General features: G+C 40.1%; 3 protein-coding genes across 3 annotated transcripts; all 3 read left to right on the top strand.

Annotated features, from left to right (window-relative positions):
- The first annotated feature begins 6,740 nt into the window (after nt 1-6,740).
- vgll2b (vestigial-like family member 2b) lies at nt 6,741-11,750 on the top strand. Its single transcript, XM_084915799.1, has 4 exons — nt 6,741-7,104; nt 7,519-7,861; nt 9,790-10,224; nt 10,692-11,750. Exons 1-4 carry the CDS (start codon nt 7,018-7,020, stop codon nt 10,733-10,735), a joined length of 909 nt encoding a protein of 302 aa, XP_084771925.1. The 5' UTR covers nt 6,741-7,017; the 3' UTR covers nt 10,736-11,750.
- Nucleotides 11,751-15,943: 4,193 nt separating this feature from the next.
- LOC146365996 (procathepsin L-like) lies at nt 15,944-18,725 on the top strand. Its single transcript, XM_084915069.1, has 9 exons — nt 15,944-16,059; nt 16,315-16,419; nt 16,669-16,811; nt 16,947-17,150; nt 17,241-17,432; nt 17,790-17,955; nt 18,066-18,171; nt 18,296-18,399; nt 18,572-18,725. Exons 2-8 carry the CDS (start codon nt 16,320-16,322, stop codon nt 18,393-18,395), a joined length of 1,011 nt encoding a protein of 336 aa, XP_084771195.1. The 5' UTR covers nt 15,944-16,059; nt 16,315-16,319; the 3' UTR covers nt 18,396-18,399; nt 18,572-18,725.
- A 2,643-nt stretch (nt 18,726-21,368) lies between these two features.
- Nucleotides 21,369-24,206, top strand: LOC146365995 (procathepsin L-like). The gene is made up of 9 exons (XM_084915070.1): nt 21,369-21,484; nt 21,740-21,844; nt 22,082-22,224; nt 22,360-22,557; nt 22,648-22,839; nt 23,220-23,385; nt 23,496-23,601; nt 23,777-23,880; nt 24,051-24,206. Exons 2-8 carry the CDS (start codon nt 21,745-21,747, stop codon nt 23,874-23,876), a joined length of 1,005 nt encoding a protein of 334 aa, XP_084771196.1. The 5' UTR covers nt 21,369-21,484; nt 21,740-21,744; the 3' UTR covers nt 23,877-23,880; nt 24,051-24,206.
- The last annotated feature ends 1,836 nt before the right edge of the window (nt 24,207-26,042 follow it).

Raw genomic sequence — 26,042 nt, 5'->3', positions numbered from 1 at the left:
GCTTAAACTGAAACAGGCTGTTTTACAGCTGATCAAAAGTTTAAGACCACGTGCCTTTAAAGGCTAAATCTGTGCAAAAAATGTGGATTCGTTGTCATTTTCTGTCAGATAGTCACCCTGTCATGACTTTCTGATGGCAAAGGCAAAAAAACCTCTCCCTTTTTGGTTGGGTTGTTGAACTGCTTAAACAGGATCTCTCGCCGTGCGCCATTGCTGCTGAGGTGGGACACAGTAAGACATTTGGAATCTATTAAATGATCCTGAGAGTTATGGAACAAAAACATCAAGTGGAAGACCCCCAAAAATTTCACCAACACTCAGCCGGAGGATCCAGTTGCCTGTCTGTCAAGACACTGGACGATCCTCGACCCAAATCAAGGCTGTTACTGGTGCCGACTGCAGCTCCATAACCATCAGACATCAGAGACTGAAGAGCTTCAAAAACAAAAAATGTCTTCAAAGGCCTCATCTCCTTGAAAGCCACAAAACTGACCGTTTGGACTTTGCAAGAGAACACCAAACATGTGACATTGAAAGGTGGAAGAAAGTTTTATTCTCTGATGTGAAAAATTTAACCTTGATGGTTTCCAACGTTACTGCCATGACAAGCAGATCCCACCTGAGATGTTTTCTACGCGCCACAGTGGAGAGGGTGCCATAATGGTCTGGGATGCTTTTTCCTTCAGTGGAACAATGGAGCTTCAGGAGGTGCAGGGGTGTCAAACGGCTGCTGGCTATGTCCAGATGTTGCAGAGAGCATCCCTCATGACTGAGGACTCTCGTCTGTGTGGTAACGACTGGGTTTGTCAACTGGACAACGCTACAGTACACAATGCCATTTTGCCATTTTTCGAGTGATCTTAAACTTTGGATCGGGACTGTATGTAATTGTTGCTATCTGCTGCACTCACTGCTGTTTTTCTTTCGTCGCTACAAAACTACACTGCTGTTTTGTTGATTTGTGGTGTGTGTGGAATCACATAGGCTACTTGGAACAGAGTGAGTGGAGTCAAGTGTGGCTCCACTATTGTCATTGCAAACTTTGCATACTGCTACTACTGTATTTTAAAGTTTGTTGGTCCTTGGGGACCCCCACAGACCCCTGGGAACTTAGCGATTGCCTAGTTTGCCTGGTTGTAAGCTGAGCCTCTGAATGAATGAATGTACTTTGTGAGTACTGAGTACTGTGTGAATGTACTGTGTGGGGCATGCAAAGACAGCTGAAACTCTTTGGAACTTCTCTAAATAAACCAAAACTTTGATTTCCTTTGACAAAAACCAAATCATCCAGTTGTCCATCATTTGCAGACACTATTTAGTTTTCTAGGTCTTTATCACCCACTAGTGTTGTTTCAGAGGATAATACTCCAACACTAGTACTTGCTATTTCATGCTCTTGCCACAAGATGGACACCTAGACACAATCCTGAATTTTCAATTTAACTTGGGCACTAAAATCGAGTTGTTGTTTGTTTGTTTTTTCGTGTGTGTGGCAAGGCCAAGAAATCCAATTATCACAAATGATCAGTACCATTCCTCCATTTCTTTTCCCATGAGTTCTATTATAAAGGAACTCTGCTCACTTACACGAGTATAAAAAGCATTTCACAAGAAGATCCTTTTCTTGAAGTTAACTTTTTCTTTATGTGCTTATCATGTGTTTGATTTTGACCATGCAAGACTCAGTGACACTAATTACAAATGTGTCTATATTGATATTGCCTCAGCTTGTAAGTCATCCTTTATAAACTAATTAAGAATATACCCACTCATTCAAAGACCCAGAGTCATTTTCATCTCAAGACCAACTTTTAATATATTTTTACAAACTCTAATCTTCCAAAACATGTGGTATTATCTACAGTCATTTATGTCACCAGCTTCTAGCCTCTGTAATATTTAGTTTGTAATAGTTAACATCATGCAGGGCACTTGAGTGAAATGGTGACCCCCTCCACCCCAATCTACTGTACGTGGCATGTGACTAAATTGCACCTAAGAAGGCACGATACAGGGCCAGGAATAACCCCATCTTTGCAGCTCAGACAATGTCAGCGATGGTCCAAGAGCTATCGTAAAAGCCATTACTCCAGAGATGAAGTAACGCAGATAAGTGTTGAAGAATGGGAAATATAGCAGACTTAACAAAGAACAAATGCAAATAGGGATGACAAACCAGTAGCAGTGACAAGACATTTGACTTGTGAAACATGCCTAGGACAGTAGCATGGCATGCATGTATCATATTCCACCTTTCATCTCTCAATCATTTTTGGGTGCTTGACTTTTTTTTCCCTGGGGCTTGTTGACTGCTGTGGATTGGACAGGTGGCATAGCATGGCAAAGAGCTGGCTGCTTACCAGCCAATAAAAATAGCTGTGGTCTCCATGATGTCACCGGTGAGTAAATCATAGCTCCTGAGAGTAGGAAGAGAGAGACATAAAATGATTAAATAACTGCTAATCTCTGTTTTGCATGTTTTTTTTCCAAGAATTTCTCTTGAAAGTTTGTCTTGTTGTTTTTTGACCTAATTTGTCTAAGTTTGTGTCAGTCTCTGCATGTACTCTTTATGATTTTGTCACGTCTGCATGTTCAGATTCACGTGTAAACACTGAGAACGATGTTAAACCGAGCACAAGGAAAGACTGTTGCATTACTCACGCCTACCATCCGCAACACTGCCATCTTGAGCCAGTCACACTGGCTGCAGTTGCCAGAAAGGGTGTACAAACTAAAGCCGGAGTCTGATCTCACTCCCATACCTGTCATTCTAAAGCCACAACACTATGCTGCTGATGAGGAACCTGATCTGTCGTAAATCTTCCCTGTTTGACCATGTGACACGACAAATTTCTGATTCTGCCCTCTGTCCACCCTCCGCATCTCTTTCCCCCCACCCCCTTGCCACCAGCATTGCCCTTCTAACTGCAGGCCTTGCTGGCACCCTGAAGCAGGAATGTCAGGCAGTAAGGTGACAATCCCACATGCTCAGATGAGAGGTCCTGTGTGCATCTTTCTTGTGTCTGTATGTTTTCTTTTGGCCTTACTGTATATCTGTGTGTGCTTTTCAACGAGTTTGTAATTTTGTAATTTTGTGTGCCTCATTCCTGTGACCAATGCAGTTATGTGGCGGCAAAATTGTCTCAGCAATAGGATGTTAGGAATGTAGCACTTGTCAGGCTCTCTGAGGATGCTGTTAATTCACATTCTACCCATTTAATAAGGTTAGCCTCCAATACAGTGGGAATTGAGTATATTTAGCTAGAGAGCACATTGCTTGTTGTATGATTGACTCCCCAGCAATAGTGAAATTTTATTTTCTCTCAGTGTATTACAGATCTGTTTAATAAATATATTCTAAAAAAGCCTTTTATATCTGTCTGTCTACTTCTAAATAACCAGCAATTTTGCATATTTAAGAGCATTGATTCTAAAAATAAACCAAAACATTATTGCTGATTTCTTTGCAAATCAAACCTTGGTTTTAAATTTGTGAAATCGTTTTTCCCAGCCCTCAACAGTACTGGTATTATTGCATGGTTGCTTGCTCAAGAAGGTAATTCTTGTAAATTAGTGCTGGAAGGAGCAACAGCTCCCTGATTGTGTTATTACCTGAAAATGGATATCATGAAATACTCATTTGGGGCGTGGCAGTTGTCAGAATTCAGAATAATATGATGATGATTATCTAAGGTACCTTCTAAATTATTTCTTAAATATTTCTAGAAATACAGAAAAAATTGCTGTAAACATTGAATTGTAATGTACAACTTAAGACCAAAAAATTGTTGACAGACTGAAATGCATTTAGGCGACAGAATTGATTTTTTTTTTTTTTAAATTGTAGGCTCCTGAACCCATAGACTTCCTCAAATAAAATACATTCTATATTCACTGTAAAGACTGCTGTGGAAAATGGCGATTAATGCCAAATGCATGTGATTTCTACTGAAACGGTAAATTTGTGCATGTTTCTTAACTTTCTTTAACTAACTTGTAGATTCAAACTCTGGAAACTTGGGCCTCGGTGGTCTGCGGAGACAAAGCGGAGGTTGTTTGACGAAGAAAATAGCTGCACACATGCACATTCTATCACAGAGGATTTATCACCAACATTTATGTAGAAGGTTGAATGAGCCAGACCTGTCCATATGTGGCCCTTTGTATGTATGCATGTGTGAGTGTGTGTGTGTGTGCCTGGGTGTCTGTGTTTCTGATGACACTTGGTGATGATTTTGAACAGCTGAGATGAGTTTGTGAACTGGACAACGGGGCAGCTGTACATCTCTGTCTTGGACATATACACACACACACGTACGTGCACACACAGGCACACATACTCACTGAAGCATATAAACAACAGTGGAATCCTGAGGGGCTGACCCCCTCGGGACCAAGCCACTCTGAGACCTTAATAAAGGACTTGTTGTTTCAGGAGGTAGGTTATATGGTTTCAGGTTCATATTGCAAGCCCCACTTTACAGACCATATGCTTACTGATCACATTTTCCTCAGTGGCATTTACATCTTAATAAACTTTATATTCCTTTTGACAGTTTAACTTCAGTGATCTTTAAAAAGACAGTGGTACATGGAGCATTCACAATTATTTCTTTAATGTTCTCAGGTATTTCTAGCACAGAGTATAAACTATTAATGGTGGTGTTGCAATTTGAATAGTGGTCTAAATAAAACCTGGTTGCCATTACTACCTCAGCCGGCCCGCAAATCTCAGCCAATGAAAGACTTTGCCTGGTCAGACCTCTTTTAAGAGAGGCGGGGCTTAAATGTGCTGAGGGGTCACAAGGAGTGATGTAACCTGTGTTTATTTTCAGCCTATACACGTAAATGTAGACACCACCAAACACATTTCCCCTCAGAAACACACACAAGATAAATTAAAGATGTGTGCACACTCTTCTTCCCATGCATAGAGTTTGGCATACACTATTAAATATCACTGACAAAAACAAATGAAGCAGCTGACTAAATTTTGGACTTTGGGACCAATGCCATGTTCTTGCAGGCTGACTGTCTCTCTCGCTGTCTTCCTAGTTTGGTCACTTGATGACAAATGTGGCCACGTGTATGTGTGCACACACACTCAGCAGCACTCTCTTATACACGCAATCGCAAATGTGCACAGTGGTTGGCTATGGCTGGGGAAGACAGGGTGATTAAATAGAGATAAGGTGTGTGTATCACTAGGGAAGACAAGTGGTAATGGAGGGGTGGGGGGAGCAGAGACAGAAAGAGTTACAGAGACAGAGAAATTTAGTCATGGCCATTAATACTAATAGTGGCCTCCCTTCCCTTCCGTCAGCTGCAGCTGTTGATCACGCTGGTGTAACAGTGAGCTTTCTAGCATTGCATCACTCTCTTTCTCCTTGACTCCTGTGCCGTCCTGCATTACATTACCCTGCATGCACATGGATCTGGTAACCCCTATTCCACAACTTACTGCAAGGGCAATGCACTGGAAGCAGGGAAGCAGGGCTAATGCCCAAATAAGGTTATTAAAATACTTACGTGGCTTAGAAAGTGAGATTCTGTTGCTGTCTTGGGATTATATACAATGCTGTGCCGCGCATTATAGAGAATTATATCACACAGCTTTGAAATAATAATGATTAAAAGCTGATAGAAAAAGAGAAAACTTACATATTTAAGCATATCCACTGCTATTTGAGAGCATGCTTGATTAACTAGCATGCCAATAACCTGCTACCAGTTATTCACAGTATGTGTGATGTATGCTTAGCAAGATGTTGGTCATGTTCTGCATCTAGAGAACGCAGCAAAGGAACGATGTAACTTCCAGAGGAGCTCGTCCACTAGCATACATCAGAGACATTCCACCTCATCTGACACTCGTCCATGGAATTCTGCAAACTTTCCACACTATTCTCCCAGGCATTCTGAAGTGCCTGTCAAAAAGACTGGCATGCCTAAACATCAGGCACCTGTAAACACTTAAAACAAGCAAAAGAGGCTGCACTATTGGAAAAAGTGTTCTTCACATTGAATGGTTGTTGTTTTGAAATCTGTGTTTCTGTGGTGCTTGTGATTGTCGCTGTTTGTGTTAGTGTGTGTGAAAATAGCTTTTTATTTGCACTTCTGATAGGTGATAATTTGTCATAAATTTGTGCAGAGTCCCTTTCTCCTTTATGCTGGTATGACCAGTGTATGCAACCTATAGTTGACACCTATGTGTCATTCTCTGAACCCACTAAATACTTCAGATGACTTGAGGGTTTACTTGGCAACCGATAGCTGTTTTAAGACCATGGATACACTTTCGACCTGGACTGAACACAAAGTTTTTAAGTATCCAAAGTACATGGAGACGAATAAAAAGTCGCTGAACCACGTGTATCATGTGCTCATTGTTGTGTGGCCAGTTATAAAGCTCAGTGACTTCATTCAAATCTATTTGTGTAACTAGATGACATTCTATTTAACCCTTTTTTTCTACACCAGGATTACGATGGTCTGGAGTCATAATGATTTACTGTGTGCTTACAGCTTTTCTAGAATACACTCTTGCCCTCTCTTTCAATTTTATATTCACAAATATTAACATAATTTACGCCTATATGTTTTAAATGAGCTTTTACATGATTACACCCATCAGGCAGTTAATTTCAGTAGTGTGTCAAATTTGCTCGAAAGCGATCTGTTATAGATGTTATGCCAGTGGGAGTCTTAATGTCGGTGATGTGGGGTGTTGAGAGCTGGTAAAGGTGGGAGGGGTTGACACAAAGATGTACGGGACAGGACACCCTCATGCTTGCTCCATAAACCTCACCACATTTTGCTACCGCAGCTGTGTGGCGCACGCAATGAAAGCGGAGAGGTGCGCTCCTCCTGGAGTGACTATGCCGAGTCTGGAACGGGCTTTTGTGCACTGATCGGCGAGTAAGAAGCCCATTTCTCTCCGACATAAACGGAATGTTGACGCTCTCTCTCTCACTAAGGTCGGTTTCAACAGAGCATTGAAGACATCGCTCATTTACCATGAGCTGTTTGGATGTTATGTACCCAGCCTATGGACATTACTCACCGTACGCACCGACTGCTCCCGCTTTTATCAGTAACTTCCAGGTAAGAAATGAGCACATGTGGAAACGTTCTTGTGATAACTCTCATCTCAAGTATTGGAGCCTGTTGTGCTAGTTAACAGATATGCTAATTTATGCAGCTTGTGCGTAAAAGCAAACAACCCGATTCAAAAAGTTATTTATTTGTTTAAGTTTGTGATTTAAGAATTAGTTTGATTTATTGAGATTTTTTCTTTATATCTGTACATGTCACACCAAGCACAGAAGTCACTCTGCACCCACTAATTAGCGCACAGCAGCTCGCACGCACACACAGATTACACATACCAGTGCTGCCTCATACAAAGAAGAGCATCGTGTCAAAATGTCTCATAGTCAGCTCCAGAACTGTCTTCTGCAACACCTGTTTCAACTCTCTCCCTGTTCTTCCTCTCCCTGCCCTCTAACACCGCGCCAGGCTGCCACAGGTCTAAATTACACTTCATCTCATTGCCGGGATTTTATGGACACTCCCAACGGCCCCGAGGGGATGTCTGGGGGCCCAGGCACTGGAGGATCAACGTCCTCCTCTGCTTCATCCAGCTCTTCTTCCTCCTATACTCCTGCGGCTTCAAGGCCAGAAGAAGGCCCCAAAGAGAAGCAGGAAGCTCCCGAGGCAGAATACCTGACTTCTCGCTGTGTCCTCTTCACCTACTACCAGGGAGACATCAGCAGCGTTGTGGATGAGCACTTCTCCAGAGCCCTCAGCTCCTATATGGATGGTGAGGGCAAACGTCGGGCACCAGAACATCAGGGAACAGGTAAATTTCATTGCGCATGCAGAAAGATTATTTGACTCAAATAAAGGTCCTTGTACCAGCAATACAAAGTCATAGTGCATGTTTGGTGTTCTTAAAGAAATTGAAAACAAAAAACAAAAAACAAAAGATTTCAAGATGTATTAATAAAAATCAAATTTGTGCAGTATATGCGCAAAAATAAAGCAACACCAATCAATTTTATCAAATCTTTAATAGACTAATTCCCCATTTATTCTAGGCGTGTTTACATGACGATTGTGGGTTTTCTCCTTACTAAAGCCTTCTCCTCCCATGTATTTAGGGAAGCACAGGTGGCATATTTGTCACAGTTGAGATATATTGCATGAGATTTTGAGGCCACACACGCTGAACTGACAGGGAGCGGAGCAGAGTGTCACACAGGTGATTTGGTCAGTTGAAGGGCTCATTTGTTCAAAAAGTTGTCCCTGGAAAGGTCGGGGCATCGGGTCAGGAAGGTTAGGAGCAGTTGGAAGTCAAATGGGTCTACTTTGACTCTTCCAGGCTAAAAGGTTTAAAAAAGGCACAAGAGAGTCAGCGTGCATTGTTGGTTTTGTCTGTGAAAATCCCAAAATCAGACCTAGCTATAGTCAGATTTCTAATATCTGCCTCCCGGGTCTAAATATGACTCTGTGATTGCAGTATGTTTTGGCAACTTTATCTCCACGAAACGCTATGGATTTATGAGTTTATTGTGGCTTATGTTAATACCAAGTACAGATAATCCATAACTATCATCCAGAGAATCCTATAAAAGCTCAAATTAGTGTTAAGTAAAGATGTTCCTTTCCTCTTTTTACAATTTTAAATCTGATTGCACCAGGATGTAAAGTAAACAAAAATGTCGAAATGAATATTTTAAAGATGCCAATGTTCTTTTTTGCTGCCAGCTTGACGATATCCTTTGGATATCCATGTAGGGCCTAAAGCGTCTACTCACTCTGTTGCTCTGTCGGTTTTAGTCTCTTTCCTTGTTGAGTCGGACGTCTTCATTTCAGCACCAGTGCACGCTCCCTGCCTCACAACAGATGCTATGTTTATACATGACCGTAAGCGCACAGCCTCGCTGCGGTATCCCCTTCAAACGTCTCCATGGCTGCCATTCTGTCTCTTGCTCCAGCTCTTGCCCCACAATGGTTGCTCAGTCAGTTGCCCACCTGCCAGTCAGATTTATATAAGTTGCGGTCATTGTGATATGGGCAGTGGGAAACGCTGCCTCTTGGGGGGATGCATAGGGCATTTTTTTTCATATAACTATCCCAAGGGAAAATTATACTGCTAAATACATATAATGGCTTGCTGACATTCTGTCAAGGGCGAGAAGGGTGGGGGAGCAGAGAAAACAACAGGTGGGGGTGCAGGAGACAGAAGAGAGGGTTGGCGGGTGCTAGAACGGGGCTAGAATTGCTTTTTGAGTGTGTGTGTGTGTCTGTGTCGGCTTGAGTGTGTTGTGAGACTTTCAAAAGTAGTGAGCTGACAGGAGAGTGAGAGATGTCACCACAGCAAGTGATTTAAGACCCTGTGAGTCTTGGGCTTGTTCCAGGTCAGAGCGCCTGCCTTATATAGAATTCCAGGGTATAGGGACATCGCGCTTTCTACCTTTCTCTTTAGCGCTCACTCCCCTCTGTCTGCTCGAACGTGGTTGTGTTTATTTCTGTGTCTTGTTGGGGCTAGGACGGTGTGACAGTATGATCGAATGGGGAAGATATCTGGGCCAGAGGGTGTAGCAGTCATGTGAGTGACATCTATGTTTTAGTATGTGTTGCTCCTCCTGCACAGCTCCAGCCTTTCCATTTGCTTCTATAAATCAATTCAATTCACTACGCAGTTGTGCAACAGTTCATGACTTGGCCTAAGTTTGACTGTTGTGCCTCCTCCTACCTCTTCTCTCCCACCTCTTCCCTTATTAGATACCCCATCGCCTAGCAGTAGACGAAGCTTCCCCCCATCCTTCTGGGACGGTAACTACTCCTCGCCTCAGAGTCGCTCCCACTGTGAGACCGGTGCACCTTCCTATTCCATGGACCCGTACGCATCAGGGCTACACCCCAGCCTGCAGCACCCGCACGCTCATCCTCATCCACACTCCCACCCTCACCCACCAGAAAGCTGGGGATATCCTCAGGCCCAAGCCTACGGCCCCCCACGGCCTCTCCATGAACTTTATTCACCTTCGGCTTTGGAGCCCCACTATGGGCCCCTACTCATGCCTACCGTGAGGCCACCACATCTCCCCACCTTGCCAAGCCACTATGAAGTGAGCAAGCTGGAGCCCACTACCTCATGGCCCAGTTTGCTCCCCCCAGGAGATGTCAGCCAGACCCTGGCCCTCAACATGGATGCAGGTAACCACTCAACCATGTGAGGCTTTTGGATGGTACAGTGCAGTTTTAGTGCAAGATTGAACTTTCATCCCTTTAAATTTAGCAACACAACACACCAAGCAATCCTGACTTTAAAATATCAAAGATTCATGAATAATATACAGTCAAATAACCATTTACACAAACACCCACACTCTGTTGCATACTGCTATACCAGCTTTCAGCCCCTGTAATGCTCTATATAGGAAACAAATGATCAGATGCAAACATATATACGCTCAGGAAGTTAAATAACTCAGTCACCATTATAGACACTCCCACGCATGCAGACACACACTCACAAATACACACGACACATCATAATCATCACAGGAGCCCCGCCACCCCACAAAAACAGGATGTTTGGCACAAGTAGACTCCATGACAACCTGTGTTCTGTGTTCACCATTGTCCTCCTCATTGTATCCTTTTCTTTTTTTCCCCCTCAGGTCTCCAGCAGCACAAGAAAGGCAAGGAGCTCTACTGGTTCTAACGAGCCCTTCAGTCACAGTGACCAGCCATTACCAGATCCAATTAGTCCCTGGACCTACTTTGCTATTGTCGCAGCAGGTCCCTTTATCCCCCGCCCCCCTCCACCATACACACTTTGCATCCCCATCTACCCACCCCCTTCACTCTGTTTCTAGCCTCCCCTGCCAGTATACAGCCTTGCTCCAGGTCGACGTGTGTGCACCATGGAGATAAAGCAAAGCGAAAGAGGGAGCGAGAGAGGGAGAGTGTCCGAACTGTCTGTAATCTGTGCTGTTGCTCTCTTTTTCTCAGCTCTTTTGGTCTCCCTCTCCTGTCACTGCACAGACCTTGGCAAGGTGGGAGCCACAGTGACCTGTTTGGACTGAGAAAGACAGGATCACAACAGACTTTTTTTTTTTTTTGCAGAGGACAGAGAGATGGAAGGATGAATGGAGGGACAGAGGGATGAATAGCAGAGAGTAGGGATTTCCTCCAATGTCCCTGGTTATCTCTGTCTCATGCTCTGTGTTGGTACAGTGGTTTTCATTATCCACTTATCTGCATTTCACAAATGCAACATTCAGTGATAAACAAGAGCAGCAATTATGGCAGTTTAAGCTCTGTGACTGTTATCATGAGGCCTTTTGTGTTTGTTATTATATAATACTGCTCTCTGAAATAAAGTGTTTATATTTATTGGTGTTTATGTGCATTTCTAAAATATTAGGTTGGTCAGTGTTCTGAAATTTTTTTGTGTCAAGCTGATTGTGCTTTATATATATATATTTTAAAAGAGGTGATAAAGCTGACCATACCAGATCTATCATCTATCTTATGTGGAGAATATCTCTCGCATCTACCACGATTTGTTTGCTCAGAACTATCAGGTAAAACTGAACTTTCAATTTGATGCTGTTCCATTTTAGTCCTTTTGTTCTCTGTCATTTGTGGAAATTTAGAATTTTGGCTTTCTTAATATTTGTGGGATTATTTTTTCCTTTTTTTCGGTGTGCTCATTTTTTCGTGTCCAAGAATGTGATGTCAATAAATATTTTTATGGTTCATTGTCACATCTCATAAATGTTTACCTTGAACGATATTAGCAACATGAATATAAGAGAGTAATATTTCTAGATAATAAATACTAATATTAGCCTGAAGAAATTTGGCTCCATGGGAAGACTCCAGGTGTCAGGTAACATATCTGTGATGAAGGCTTTTCGGTCTGTTTCTAATTTTGCACACTTGTTGGGTGCCCTGACATTTTCATAGCTGTCTGATTCCAAGATACAGTAGCAGAGCCAGATGTGATCAAGGTTACGCTGTGCACCTCGTCTTATTTAAAAGGCCTTCCATTTGAATTCCTGCTTGCATTCACACTTTGTCACCTATAAAGTAGGAATGAGTGGCAAATGCCAGCCACGTGTAACCAGAGAAGAAGCCAGCCATCCCAGCTATGCACCAAATGTTGCTGTGTTATTGATCTGATAATCAGATTATGCCCTAAGGTATGCCAGTCTTGGCCACCGTCACAATTTAGTGGCTGTTATGTGTGACCCCTCGCCCCCTTAAGAGAGCAGCCAACTATGTGATTGGCTTTAATCTGAGGAAACATGTAGAGTAATGAAATTAAAAGAGTTTACCAGGGATAGCTTTCCTCTCAGCTTCCCATTCCAACCACCTTACAGCCTTTTCATGCTAGTATTGTTGCTGGCACTAGCGTCTTTTTTTTTTTACCCTCCAGGATCTAATCCATAGTAAGTGTGCAGCCACAGATATTGTCACATTACAGTACATGGCTGTCAATAAATCCCGCATAATGTGAAGCAGCACATTCAAGTGTAGTTTGTATGAGGAAGGCATAAATTGACTCACTATGGATAACACCAAGATTAAAATTAAAATTGATTTAACCTAAAGTTGTAGCTTAATTTGATTAATTACTGATTCGTTAGTTTTATTACTAACAGAAAGTGGATGTGGTTTGGTGGTTTCCATGTTTGTTAGTAAACTGAAATATTCTACAACCAAATGAAATAGTGACATCTCCTGGTGTGTTTATAGCACTGCAAAGCCAACAACAAATAAAGGTTTTACAGGGCACACTTACAACAGGTTGAGCTGCTGTAATGCAGCCAAGACACAGTTTATGGCGCTTTTACAGCAACACTAACTAAAACTAGCTATGAAAACACAAAATTAAGAATTAAAAAATAGCATGAGCTTCTTCTTTAAGCGAATAAATTGCTTTGCATATGTATCCATGACTACTGGAGAGCACCTGTCAGATCAACTGTCAAAACCATGAACTACTTTAGCTCATTTTTTATAACTATTTGACCAGTATTATCTCTTAGTACAGAGGTCACTGTTGATTACTTGGTTGATTATATATAGCTTTATCAATAGCTACTAACGAGCCCAATGCAAAAAAAAAAACCCTTGCATTTGCTCCAGCTATATAATCATTACACTGAAAAGACATTTTCATAAATGTGCACAGACTGTCTGTTAATAAAAAAAATAATACATAATCATGTGTAAAAAACATGGTACAGAAATTTGAGGACAACATCTCAACATATGGGAGCAAAGGTTAGTGGCTGACATTACTGAGCACTTTCTGAGAACCACTGATTGCCTCACTTGCACTATGCATTGGTTTCAGTAAGAGTTTATAATAAGACAAACCCTATGCTGACCCAGATTCAAAACAATAGTCATATGATGGCTCATTGGTGGTAGTCACATGATACAGGTTCCAGAGTCAAATGGCACATTATATACAAATACAAATTTACTACATGTTTGTGATCCAAATCTTCAACTTTTATTTTAATAATCATATGATTCACTCAGTGATCAACTGTCATCCTCCCTGCTTTAAATAAACTGGAATCTTATAACCTGATTACTGAGTGTAAAAGACAGTAAACTTGAGTTTTGTGTTTTACTCATCTGAATTTCTTAAACATGTGACTTTCCTGCTGTTTTAACTTTTAATATCTAACTGATACAATCATTATGTGCAAGCTAAAGGAGACAAATAAAAATGAAGCAAGAAACACATGTGATGTAATATAAACAAGTGGTAGCAGAAATCACAAAACACACACAAAACTTTTTTTCTTCACTTTTAATTTTTCCAGATAAGTCCCTAGACCCATTTACCATAACATGTTCACATGCTTTACTTCCACATTTTTCCCGAAACAAGCAGACAAAAATGTGCAAACTTTGATTTGTGAACTTCCATCCTCGTAATTGCTGTTGTGCTGACTCACGGTGAACCTGTCACTTGTTATGCATCCACGCTATGCTGCACCTGACCACTTCTGCTGGACTTCACAATAAAAACAAATCCTTTTAATACTGTGTGAGATTAATTTATCTAGCTGGGAGACATGCCATCCCCCAGGAAAAAAATAATGACATTTATTTATTATTATAAAATAAACACATAAAAATCAATAAAATCAACCTTCCTAATAATAAAAAATAATAATAAAAAGATAACTTTATTATCTAAGAGATGCAGATGTTTATCTGTTCTGTATTACAATCTTCATGTTTGTCTACGATCGTCTATTGTGAATAGTTTTTATGACTACACATTTGTCTGGTTCCCATACTAACAGCTGTAGTTGTTTTTTTTTTCACACATTATAGGTTTTTCACTTTAGAGGATTTTGACTTTCAGGCTTTAATTTTAAATGTATTTTACAGAGTAGTATTACTTTCACTTAAGTGAAAAAACAAACAAAAACGAAACAAAAACTGTGTTCTTCTACCACTAATGAACTGTCCTCTCATGCCTTACATTAGCCACTGCTGAAAATATATAAAGCATTATAATACTACTGCAAAGCTGCACTGTAGCAATAGTTATGCATTTCTATCATAGAAAGAAAACAGCATATTGTTTTTTTATTGATCCAGAGGTATTAGAATTCAAACTATTTGCACTTTTCTGACAGAAATAACCCCAATCTTGTGTACAAAATACTGATATCTGTGCTTTCAGTTGGGATGTCAGATGCATGACATAAACTAAAATAAGAGTTCCTTGAAATCTGTAAACTTTTTGCTTAGTTCTTAGTTTCCCACCCACTCCACATCTTCTTTATGGCTATCATAACACTGAAAGCCTTGTGACCACTAGTCAGTCAGACAGACAGACGTCAGTTACAGAAGATAAATTGCCAGTAAAAAAAAGGGTGATATCTTACTTAGAGGGAAGAATTTAAAGACAAAATGCACATTTTTGTATTTGCACTGATAAAGATGGGTGGGACTTGCCCAGAAAATCAGGCCTTACAGTCAAGCTTAAAAATAGGATGTGTTTGTGGAAACAGAAAGGAAGTGTTGAATAACTGTCAGTGGAAACCCGCATGAATCATAAATCAAACAATATCAAACTCAGAATAGAGTTTATCGGAAGTTACGTGTGGCTGTGTGCTTGTTTGCACAGTAGCTCAAAACCTTAAGAAATCTAAGAAAACCTTCAGACAAAAGGGGACAGAAATTCCATATTTGTGGGAAAATTTAGAGACTTTAATCAGTTTGCGAGAGGTTATATGCGTACATATGAAGACAATATATGAAGACAATAATTCATTTCAGTTTCTTAAAGAAGAAAAAAGATGGGGTAACACTTCAAATAAATCCTGATCATTCATGTAACTCATTAAACAACATTCACTGAGTGGGTGTTAGCTGAGGTGCCACCTACAATTTCAAGAAATAAAAGCACCTCTATGAGGACTTTACATATTTTCCAGAATGTAATCTGTTTCTTCTTAAGGTTTCAGCTCGCAGGTGGATGACACATTAGCACACACGCTGTGTTGTTTCTGTACGTCTGCTTTGTTTTTTTTGTTTTTTCTGCTGTTGTTCGTTTTGGAGACTTCCCATCTCTTTGTGGTGGGAAACAGATTGCAGGGGAAAACACATAACAATAACACATACAGGCATATGGTGTTTGTTGAACGTGAATCCATATGACTAAACCAAAACTGATCATGCCCTCAAAAAAACCTAAAACCAAACAAAAAAGCAGTAAACAGGATTCATGACAGTAACGTTCAGTGTTTTTGCTGAGGTTGACTAAAATATTTCCTCAAAACAGTGTCATCGTGTGATCCTCCTCTTAATGTATAACTCCGCCTTTGTCTGTTTCAATGATTGACTTTTGTGTGTCATTTTTTTGTGACCTGCTGACAGCCACCTGACTGGAATACTGCAGTCATAACTGTAGCTGGCTATATAAGATCTCCTCAGACAGCTCTACAACACCTACAGGTGCTTCTACCTCAGTCTTCAGCACATACACTGACATCGAGCCAGGTGAGTAGCTACAGCACAGACAACTGCACACACAGACTACACTTTTTAGTGACAGAATGATGAAAAGAAAAAGAAGAGATTCATTCATTTGAGAAAAAAATAGAAAGTAGAGATGAAACAGAAAGTTAAAGAAACCAGGACGTAGAGCGGATACTGTGGTAGTGTGGAAGTGACATCCAACATCACGATAGAGAGTATTTTAAAGCTGATGTGACAGACATCAGAAACAAGCTGTCTTTTTCTGCTTGTGTCCAGTCAAGATGAAGTTGCTGCTTGTTGTTGCTGCTGTTTTGGCTGTGGCCAGCTGTGCCAGCATCTCTCTGGAAGATCTGGAGTTTCATGCCTGGAAACTCAAGTTTGGTGAGACAGCAGACTCTTCCTCTCCTATTTGTTTTAGCTTTTTGTCAAATTATATTCATCATGTTCTCTAATTTTAGAGCAAGCCTTGAATTTGGCCTTAAAGAAATGTGAGCTCACACTCATATGCTTTTGAAACATTTTAAGACTAAAATAAAGGAAAATCTCTTACTGGAAATTAGATTGTTAATATTTAAGGATTCATCCTGGTTCCTTCATTCTCTTTCTGACAATTGTTTTTCAAAATGGCAGAAAGATCCTACCACTCTCCATCAGAGGAGGCTCACCGGAGGCAGATCTGGCTCAACAACCGCAAATTTGTGCTTGTACACAACATCTTGGCAGACCAGGGTTTGAAGTCCTACCGCCTCGGCATGACCTACTTTGCTGACATGGTATGTTTGTATGTCTGTTTAGGTTTTTATGTGTAGGTCATCAGCATTTTTCACTGCAATTAGCAGAGAACGACACAGAGAATAGCATTTTGGATAACAACCCAATAAGCCCAGAATTTTGTTCTTCTTCATCAGGAAAATGAAGAGTACAAACGAGTGATTTCCCAGGGCTGCCTTCACTCCTTCAATGCTTCTCTGCCTCACCGTGGCTCTACCTTCTTCAGACTTAGACTACCTGAAGGTACTGATCTGCCCAACACTGTTGACTGGAGGGATAAGGGATATGTCACTGATGTCAAGGATCAGAAGCAGTGTGGCTCCTGCTGGGCCTTCAGTGCAGTGAGTACATATAACGTAGTCTTCTTTATTATTGTAAAGCAGGAAACTTTGCTCGATTGTTGGCTTCAAACTGACTCATCCTTCTTGCAGACTGGCTCACTGGAGGGTCAGCACTTCAGGAAGACGGGAAAGCTGGTGTCTCTGAGCGAGCAGCAGCTGGTCGACTGCTCGGGAGACTATGGCAATGAGGGCTGCGGTGGAGGCTGGATGGACTACGCCTTCCAGTACATCCAAGCAAATGGAGGGATTGACACTGAGGAGTCCTACCCTTATGAGGCCGAGGTAATAAAAGAGTGGAGAATAATGTGCTTATTATAATGTTATAATGTTTTGATTATAAATAATAATCTTTGAAAGTACATTTGAAATTGTTCATCACTTGACTGTCATTATCTTGACAAATGACAGAGTTGGAGATGAAAAGACAATTATTCATGATAGACTTGCAAGCAACTGGTGTACTTTACTGCCACCTTGTGGAAAAAATATATCTGGTGAAGCAAATCTGATCAAGGTCAATTTATTGACTACTTTTATATTTATCTTTAAAACTATAGCAATTGGTAAATGCTCTCATCTCTTATATTTTTACAATAGCGACTTGCAAAATGTGTCAGTAGATAATTTTCTCTCGACTAGGATGGAAAATGCCGTTATAATCCTGATAATATTGGAGCCACATCCACTGGCTATACTGATGTGAGTAAAGGGGATGAAGATGCCCTGAAGGAGGCTGTGGCCACCATCGGACCCGTTTCTGTAGCCATTGATGCTTCTGCGATGTCATTCCAATTCTACGAATCAGGTAAAACACTGTGTTGAAAGTGCCAAATAAAAATCTTATATAGAGAAAGAAATGTGAAGATTTATTTATTGATTTTTAAACCTCCCAGTCTAAATGATATGTATTTCTAGGAGTGTATAATGAGCCCCAGTGCAGCAGCTTACAGTTGGACCATGGTGTGCTGGCTGTGGGTTATGGTACTGAGGACGGAAATGACTACTGGCTGGTCAAGAACAGGTAAATAACTTGATTGATGCTCCTTCTAATAGTTACTTAGAGGTAATACATGTAGATTATTACGTCACTACATTCAGTTATATGTTTATCTGCAAAATGTTTATTAATTTGTTTCTTTCTGTAGCTGGGGTCTTGAATGGGGAGACAAGGGATACATTAAGATGAGCAGGAACAAATCCAACCAGTGTGGGATTGCTACTGCAGCAAGCTACCCTCTGGTCTGAAGAGGTCAGAAGAAACTTAAACTGCTTTTTCTTTCCAGCTCTACTAAGATTTTTTTTTTTTAACAATTTCATTAACAATTCCTTTTAAACATATCAAAGCTATGATCATGTGCACAGATTAATATAAAAATATTTGTGCATCTCACAGTTTATTGACTGATTTATTACATTTGCAGGTTTCCTCAGTGAGGCGGAGATCAGTGGCATGTAATCAACATTAATTTTATTTTTATTATTTCATTTTTTTTCAGGGTAAAGAGTCACCCTTTGCCCTGGTTTATGTTTAATAGAAACTTATATAAAATTGTAAATAAATATGAAGAAATAAAATATTTCACAGTGATTTAAACATTTGTTTGTGCGTTTCTCTTTGTTGGGGGTGTTTGGCTTTGTAACCATTCAGTGGTTTATCCAGACAGAGATATTCAACATCAGTGGGATTTTTTTTTTTTTGTCCCGCCACACAATTTTAAATCATACAGTTAAGATGCGACTGAAGTGCAGACTTTCAACTTTAGTTCAGCAGGTTTAACAAACATTTTACTTTATTATAGTCATTTTTATACATAGTTCTTCATTAGAGCCTCAAAAGTAATTGGAGAAGTCACTGACAAACAGTTTTGTTTTGTGGCAAGTGATGCCTTTTTTTTTTTTTAACCTTTCATTGTAATTTCAAGATGGGACCTAAAGAGATGTTGGTGCAAATGATGGAACAAACAAAGTCAGACAGATCGTCTGATCTTTAGGCTGCATTTATGACTTAGTTTATTCCTAAACAGAACGAATGCCCGTAAATAAGGTCTATGTATAAATATAACTAATACTCTCAGCCAGTTTGATGCAGCTAATTCATAAACACTTAATTAAAATTTAATTAACAGGTGCTTAAGTTAATTAAAATCTTTGCCAAAGCACCGAATTAAAGCTGAAATATGGCTGATTTAAATGTTATTGCGGTGGTGTACAGCAGCAAAACTATAGAAATTGTGTCTTTGTCCAACAGTTTATAGACTGAAGTGTAGTTTGGTAGACTTTATGAATTTCTATAAAAAACAAACAAATAAGCATGTAGTATACCAGTTAAAAAACAAACAAACAAACAAACAAACAAACAAACAACAACTTATCTGGATGAAGTTATGTACCTGACAGAAAGAATACTTGATCTCAAATTATGTATTTGTATTTTTTCTAAAGATTACAGAAAAGTAGTGTCTGTTTGCTTCACCTCATTCAGAACTTATGTGTTTAACAATCAGTTATGATCTTCTCAAAATATGTGAAAGTTTAATGTTATACTGATTCTTGCTTAATTGTATTCATGGTTCTTTGGACACATTAGCTGAGCTTCAGCTGACATAAATTACTTTAAGCTGGACTAAATAATTCAAAACGAACTAGAAAAGTCTGAAATGTGGAATGAGATGCACCCTCACATACTGGCTGCTTCTTTGACATTTGGCTTGCAAACCTAAGATGAAAAATAACAGCTGTGGGCAAGAAGTTTCAGAAGTGGAAACTTCATTTTGTAGAGAAATGTCTCCTTTGTGGTTTCCTCTGTGTTTGAACTTTATTTTTAAGTAACATTCCTTGCTTAATGTTTCCATTTACAGTTTTACTGTTTTTATTTTTAGTATTTTGTGCCTTTTGAAAGGTTGTGAGTCTGAATCATTCATCAAAAGCACTAAAAAAATAAAGATGTAAAAGTGAAAGATGATTTGACTGGCAAATGTAAACGTATAGGAACACAGTAATGAAGTGTAAGCAAGCAAGGAAGAATTTTTAGGTAGTGTGTGAAGTCTGGTAGCCTTAATCTAGCATACAGCTCAGCTAACCAACTGATCACATGGCATCCAACACCAGCTCATGGACACCACAGCACCAGCTCCTCCTCAGAAACAGTGTGGCTCCTGGTGGGCCTTCATTGCACTCACACTGTTCTGTAACATACTGTTCAAGTTAATTCAGATATATTTATGTAGTTCCAAATAACCAAAAAAGTTTATGTCATCCATCCATCCATAGAGAAAAATCCCCAATCACAATCTTTGACTTTACAGGTCTTTGTAACAACTGACTATCGTTATTTCCCTAAATAGCAAAGTTGGAGATGCAAATAAACTTTTTCAGCTGTGTGCCAGCAGTTGCCTGGATGCCTACCTGTTATCAGGAAGAAATCTTCAACAGAACTAGACTCAGTGATGTCAGACTGCCTCTACTGGTATGGGGTGATGAGGAAAAAATCACGAGTTAAAAAGGGGACAGAAATTCCATATTTGTGTGAAAATGTAGAGATTTTAATCAGTCTGCGAGAGGATATATGCGTACATATGAAGACAATATATGAAGACAATAATTCATTTCAGTTTCTTAAAGAAGAAAAAAGATGGGGTAACACTTCAAATAAATCCTGATCATTCATGTAACTCATTAAACAACATTCACTGAGTGGGTGTTAGCTGAGGTGCCACCTACAATTTCAAGAAATAAAAGCACCTCTATGAGGACTTTACATATTTTCCAGAATGTAATCTGTTTCTTCTTAAGGTTTCAGCTCGCAGGTGGATGACACATTAGCACGCACGCTGTGTTGTTTCTGTACGTCTGCTTTGTTTTTTTTGTTTTTTCTGCTGTTGTTCGTTTTGGAGACTTCCCATCTCTTTGTGGTGGGAAACAGATTGCAGGGGAAAACACATAACAATAACACATACAGGCATATGGTGTTTGTTGAACGTGAATCCATATGACTAAACCAAAACTGATCATGCCCTCAAAAAAACCTAAAACCAAACAAAAAAGCAGTAAACAGGATTCATGACAGTAACGTTCAGTGTTTTTGCTGAGGTTGACTAAAATATTTCCTCAAAACAGTGTCATCGTGTGATCCTCCTCTTAATGTATAACTCCGCCTTTGTCTGTTTCAATGATTGACTTTTGTGTGTCATTTTTTTGTGACCTGCTGACAGCCACCTGACTGGAATACTGCAGTCATAACTGTAGCTGGCTATATAAGATCTCCTCAGACAGCTCTACAACACCTACAGGTGCTTCTACCTCAGTCTTCAGCACATACACTGACATCGAGCCAGGTGAGTAGCTACAGCACAGACAACTGCACACACAGACTACACTTTTTAGTGACAGAATGATGAAAAGAAAAAGAAGAGATTCATTCATTTGAGAAAAAAATAGAAAGTAGAGATGAAACAGAAAGTTAAAGAAACCAGGACGTAGAGCGGATACTGTGGTAGTGTGGAAGTGACATCCAACATCACGATAGAGAGTATTTTAAAGCTGATGTGACAGACATCAGAAACAAGCTGTCTTTTTCTGCTTGTGTCCAGTCAAGATGAAGTTGCTGCTTGTTGTTGCTGCTGTTTTGGCTGTGGCCAGCTGTGCCAGCATCTCTCTGGAAGATCTGGAGTTTCATGCCTGGAAACTCAAGTTTGGTGAGACAGCAGACTCTTCCTCTCCTATTTGTTTTAGCTTTTTGTCAAATGATATTCATCATGTTTCGTGGTCTTAAAGGAACCCTTAAATTTGGCCTTGCTCACGCTCACATGCTTGTAAAACATTATAAGACTAGAATAAAGGAAAATCTCTTACTGGAAATTAGATTGTTAATATTTAAGGATTCATCCTGGTTCCTTCATTCTCTTTCTGACAATTGTTTTTCAAAATGGCAGAAAGATCCTACCACTCTCCATCAGAGGAGGCTCACCGGAGGCAGATCTGGCTCAACAACCGCAAATTTGTGCTTGTACACAACATCTTGGCAGACCAGGGTTTGAAGTCCTACCGCCTCGGCATGACCTACTTTGCTGACATGGTATGTTTGTATGTCTGTTTAGGTTTTTATGTGTAGGTCATCAGCATTTTTCACTGCAATTAGCAGAGAACGACACAGAGAATAGCATTTTGGATAACAACCCAATAAGCCCAGAATTTTGTTCTTCTTCATCAGGAAAATGAAGAGTACAAACGAGTGATTTCCCAGGGCTGCCTTCACTCCTTCAATGCTTCTCTGCCTCACCGTGGCTCTACCTTCTTCACGCTACCTGAAGGTACTGATCTGCCCAACACTGTTGACTGGAGGGATAAGGGATATGTCACTGATGTCAAGGATCAGAAGCAGTGTGGCTCCTGCTGGGCCTTCAGTGCAGTGAGTACATATAACGTAGTCTTCTTTATTATTGTAAAGCAGGAAACTTTGCTCGACTGTTGGCTTCAAACTGACTCATCCTTCTTGCAGACTGGCTCACTGGAGGGTCAGCACTTCAGGAAGACGGGAAAGCTGGTGTCTCTGAGCGAGCAGCAGCTGGTCGACTGCTCGGGAGACTATGGCAACATGGGCTGCATGGGAGGGCTGATGGACTACGCCTTCCAGTACATCCAAGCAAATGGAGGGATTGACACTGAGGAGTCCTACCCTTATGAGGCCGAGGTAATAAAAGAGGAGAGTGGACAATAATCTGCTTCACAGGTTATCATAATAAATGAAAAAATTATAAATCATAATCTTTGAAAGTATATTTGAAATTGTTCATCACTTGACTGTCATTATCTTGACAAATGACAGAGTTGGAGATGAAAAGACAATTATTCATGATAGACTTGCAAGCAACTGGTGTACTTTACTGCCACCTTGTGGAAAAACACTATACATCTAGTGGCTCAGCAAATCTGTTCAAGTCCAGTTTATTGACTAGTTTTAAATCTATATTTAAAACTATAGTACTTGGTAAATGCTCTGAGCTCTTATATCTTTGCAATATACTTGGAAAATGTGTGAGTGAATAATTAGCATATTTTTTTCTCGACTAGAATGGAAAATGCCGTTATAATCCTGATAATATTGGAGCCACATCCACTGGCTATACTGATGTGAGTCAAGGCGATGAAGACGCCCTGAAGGAGGCTGTGGCCACCATCGGACCCGTTTCTGTGGGCATTGATGCTTCTCAGATGTCATTCCAGCTCTATGAATCAGGTAAAACACTGTGTTGAAAGTGCCAAATAAAAATCTTATATAGAGAAAGAAATGTAAAGATTTACTTATTAATTTTTAAACCTCTCAGTCTAAATGATATGTATTTCTAGGAGTGTACAATGAGCCCCAGTGCAGCAGCTTACAGTTGGACCATGGTGTGCTGGCTGTGGGTTATGGTACTGAGGACGGAAATGACTACTGGCTGGTCAAAAACAGGTAAATGATTTCATGTGATGCTCATATTTTAATTCATGTTCTTGACTTCTTCTAATAGTTACTGAGGGCTGATACACAGCTGAATAAAGGCATCTTACACATGTAGATTAATATGTCTCTTCATTCAGTTACATATTAATCTGAAAAATGTTTATTAATTTGTTTCTTTCTGTAGCTGGGGTCTTGAATGGGGAGACAAGGGATACATTAAGATGAGCAGGAACAAAGCCAACCAGTGTGGGATTGCTACTGCAGCAAGCTACCCTCTGGTCTGAAGAGGTCAGAAGAAACTTAAACTGCTTTTTCTTTCCAGCTCTACTAAGATTTTTTTTTTTAACAATTTCATTAACAATTCCTTTTAAAAATATCAAAGCTATGATCATGTGCACAGATTAATATAAAATATTTGTGCATCCCACAGTTTATTGACTGATTTATTACATTTGCAGGTTTCCTCAGTGAGGCGGAGATCAGTGGCATGTAATCAACATTAATTTTATTTTTATTATTTCATTTTTTTTCAGGGTAAAGAGTCACCCTTTGCCCTGGTTTATGTTTAATAGAAACTTATATAAAATTGTAAATAAATATAAAGAAATAAAATATTTCACAGTGATTTAAACATTTGTTTGTGCGTTTCTCTTTGTTGGGGGTGTTTGGCTTTGTAACCATTCAGTGGTTTATCCAGACAGAGATATTCAACATCAGTGGGATTTTTTGTCCCGCCACACAATTTTAAATCATACAGAAAGTGTGTGAAGTCTGGTAGCCTTAATCTAGCATACAGCTCAGCTAACCAACTGATCACATGTCATCCAACACCAGCTCATGGACACCACAGCACCAGCTCCTCCTCAGAAACAGTGTGGCTCCTGGTGGGCCTTCATTGCACTCACACTGTTCTGTAACATACTGTTCAAGTTAATTCAGATATATTTATGTAGTTCCAAATAACCAAATCAGTAAACATACTGTGGACTTAGAGAGAAAACCATAACAATCAGATCATCCCCTTTATACGGGCTGCATCCATAGTGTTTCGAAGCAAAAAATTACATTCTCCTCTCTGGTTTCTCCTGTCTTTGACCTTGTTTTGATCTTTTTTTCTTTAAATAACATTTCTTGCTTTATCTTTTCAGAAACAGCTTTACTTTCTTGGGCATTCTGTAGTTGGTGAAAATTTATCTCCATCCATCCAGCCATCTTCTTCCGCTTATCCGGGGCCGGGTCGCAGGGGCAGCAGCCTAAGTAGAGAAGCCCAGACCTCCCTTTCCCCAGCCAGCTCCTCCAGCTTGTCCGGGCGCTTTTAAATAAAATGTATTATTATTATTATTATTATTATTATTATCATGTGTATGTGTAAGCATGCTGCAAAAAAAAACCCTCTGCACTCTACGTCATCCGGCAATATATCAATCCAGACAGTAATGCTTGAACGAAGCTCTTTACCCTCAAAATACGGAGCGCCAACTCGATTATGAGCACATTTTCATTGTGTATGTAAAAAAAAAAAAGAACTTCTGCAGACTCTAAGCTACTTGGCTGTCCACAAGTGGTGCTCTCATTCCTTTATGCATTCCAAGGAAGAGGGAGGAAGTTACAAACCGATCATACCACACATCACGAGCCTTGCTAATGGAACCTAATGGAACAATAGGTATGCTGTTTTGTGCCCTTGGCGTTATTAGCGCCTGTAAAGCGAGTTGTCTTCTCCAGCTGCTGTGGCTGAAATAAGTTCATTTAGTTTTAGAAACTTTCACTGAACAGTCAGCTACAATATCACAACTAAGCATATGCATAAGCACTTTAATACTTTAAATGCGAATAATAGAAATTTTCTATTACACTCCCTTTTCCCGTCACTCGTGAACAAGACCCCAATATACTTAAACTCCTCCACTTGGAGCAAGAACTCGTCCCTGACCCAGAGTGGGCACTCCACCCTTTTCTGGCTGAGGACCATGGCCTCAGATATGGAGGTGCTGATTCTCATTCCCACCTCTTCACACTCTGTGAACTGTCCCAGTGCGAGCTGGAGGCCATCGCCTGTTGAAGCCAACAGATCCACTTCTGTAAGAATGTTTGTGTGTGTGTGTGTGTGTGTGTGTCATGGGGGTGCGTTTGTGTGACCTCCTGCTGACCAAAAGGGTCATAAAAGCAGGAAGCTTACAACACAAGAAACAGATCTTCCAGATAGGATGTATCTACAATAAAACACTACAGCCCCCCACCCAGAACCTGGAGAATCTGGGGGGAAGGACAGTGGAATTTCTTTCATCAGAGTTGGCAAGCATAAAAATGACAACATTTAACAATTCACTCTAACATTCCCTCCTGTGTTGTGATTTTTATGCTCCAAATTATTCCTGTGTAGTATATTCTTAGCCATGCACCTCGTGCTTGACATTTTCAGCGCAGGTGTCATTTACACACAGGCTTCT

The sequence above is a fragment of the Perissodus microlepis genome, chromosome 19 (genome assembly GCF_051167445.1).
Source record: "Perissodus microlepis isolate ML-2025 ecotype Zambia chromosome 19, ASM5116744v1, whole genome shotgun sequence".
In the NCBI taxonomy this organism is placed as follows: domain Eukaryota; kingdom Metazoa; phylum Chordata; class Actinopteri; order Cichliformes; family Cichlidae; genus Perissodus; species Perissodus microlepis.
Note: the sequence above shows the minus strand (reverse complement) of the source record. Positions and strands in the feature narration are given on the sequence as shown.

Bases quoted from the DNA above. Each gene is read 5' to 3' on its own strand.
- vgll2b (XM_084915799.1), top strand. From the start codon at position 7,018: ATGAGCTGTTTGGATGTTATGTACCCAGCCTATGGACATTACTCACCG. The intron at 7,862-9,789 runs GTAAATTTCATT...TTCCCTTATTAG, and splicing joins ACCAGAACATCAGGGAACAG to ATACCCCATCGCCTAGCAGT. The intron at 10,225-10,691 runs GTAACCACTCAA...TTTCCCCCTCAG, and splicing joins GGCCCTCAACATGGATGCAG to GTCTCCAGCAGCACAAGAAA.
- LOC146365996 (XM_084915069.1), top strand. From the start codon at position 16,320: ATGAAGTTGCTGCTTGTTGTTGCTGCTGTTTTGGCTGTGGCCAGCTGT. The intron at 17,433-17,789 runs GTAATAAAAGAG...TCTCTCGACTAG, and splicing joins CCTACCCTTATGAGGCCGAG to GATGGAAAATGCCGTTATAA. The intron at 18,172-18,295 runs GTAAATAACTTG...TTCTTTCTGTAG, and splicing joins TACTGGCTGGTCAAGAACAG to CTGGGGTCTTGAATGGGGAG.
- LOC146365995 (XM_084915070.1), top strand. From the start codon at position 21,745: ATGAAGTTGCTGCTTGTTGTTGCTGCTGTTTTGGCTGTGGCCAGCTGT. The intron at 21,845-22,081 runs GTGAGACAGCAG...TCAAAATGGCAG, and splicing joins TGCCTGGAAACTCAAGTTTG to AAAGATCCTACCACTCTCCA. The intron at 22,840-23,219 runs GTAATAAAAGAG...TTTCTCGACTAG, and splicing joins CCTACCCTTATGAGGCCGAG to AATGGAAAATGCCGTTATAA.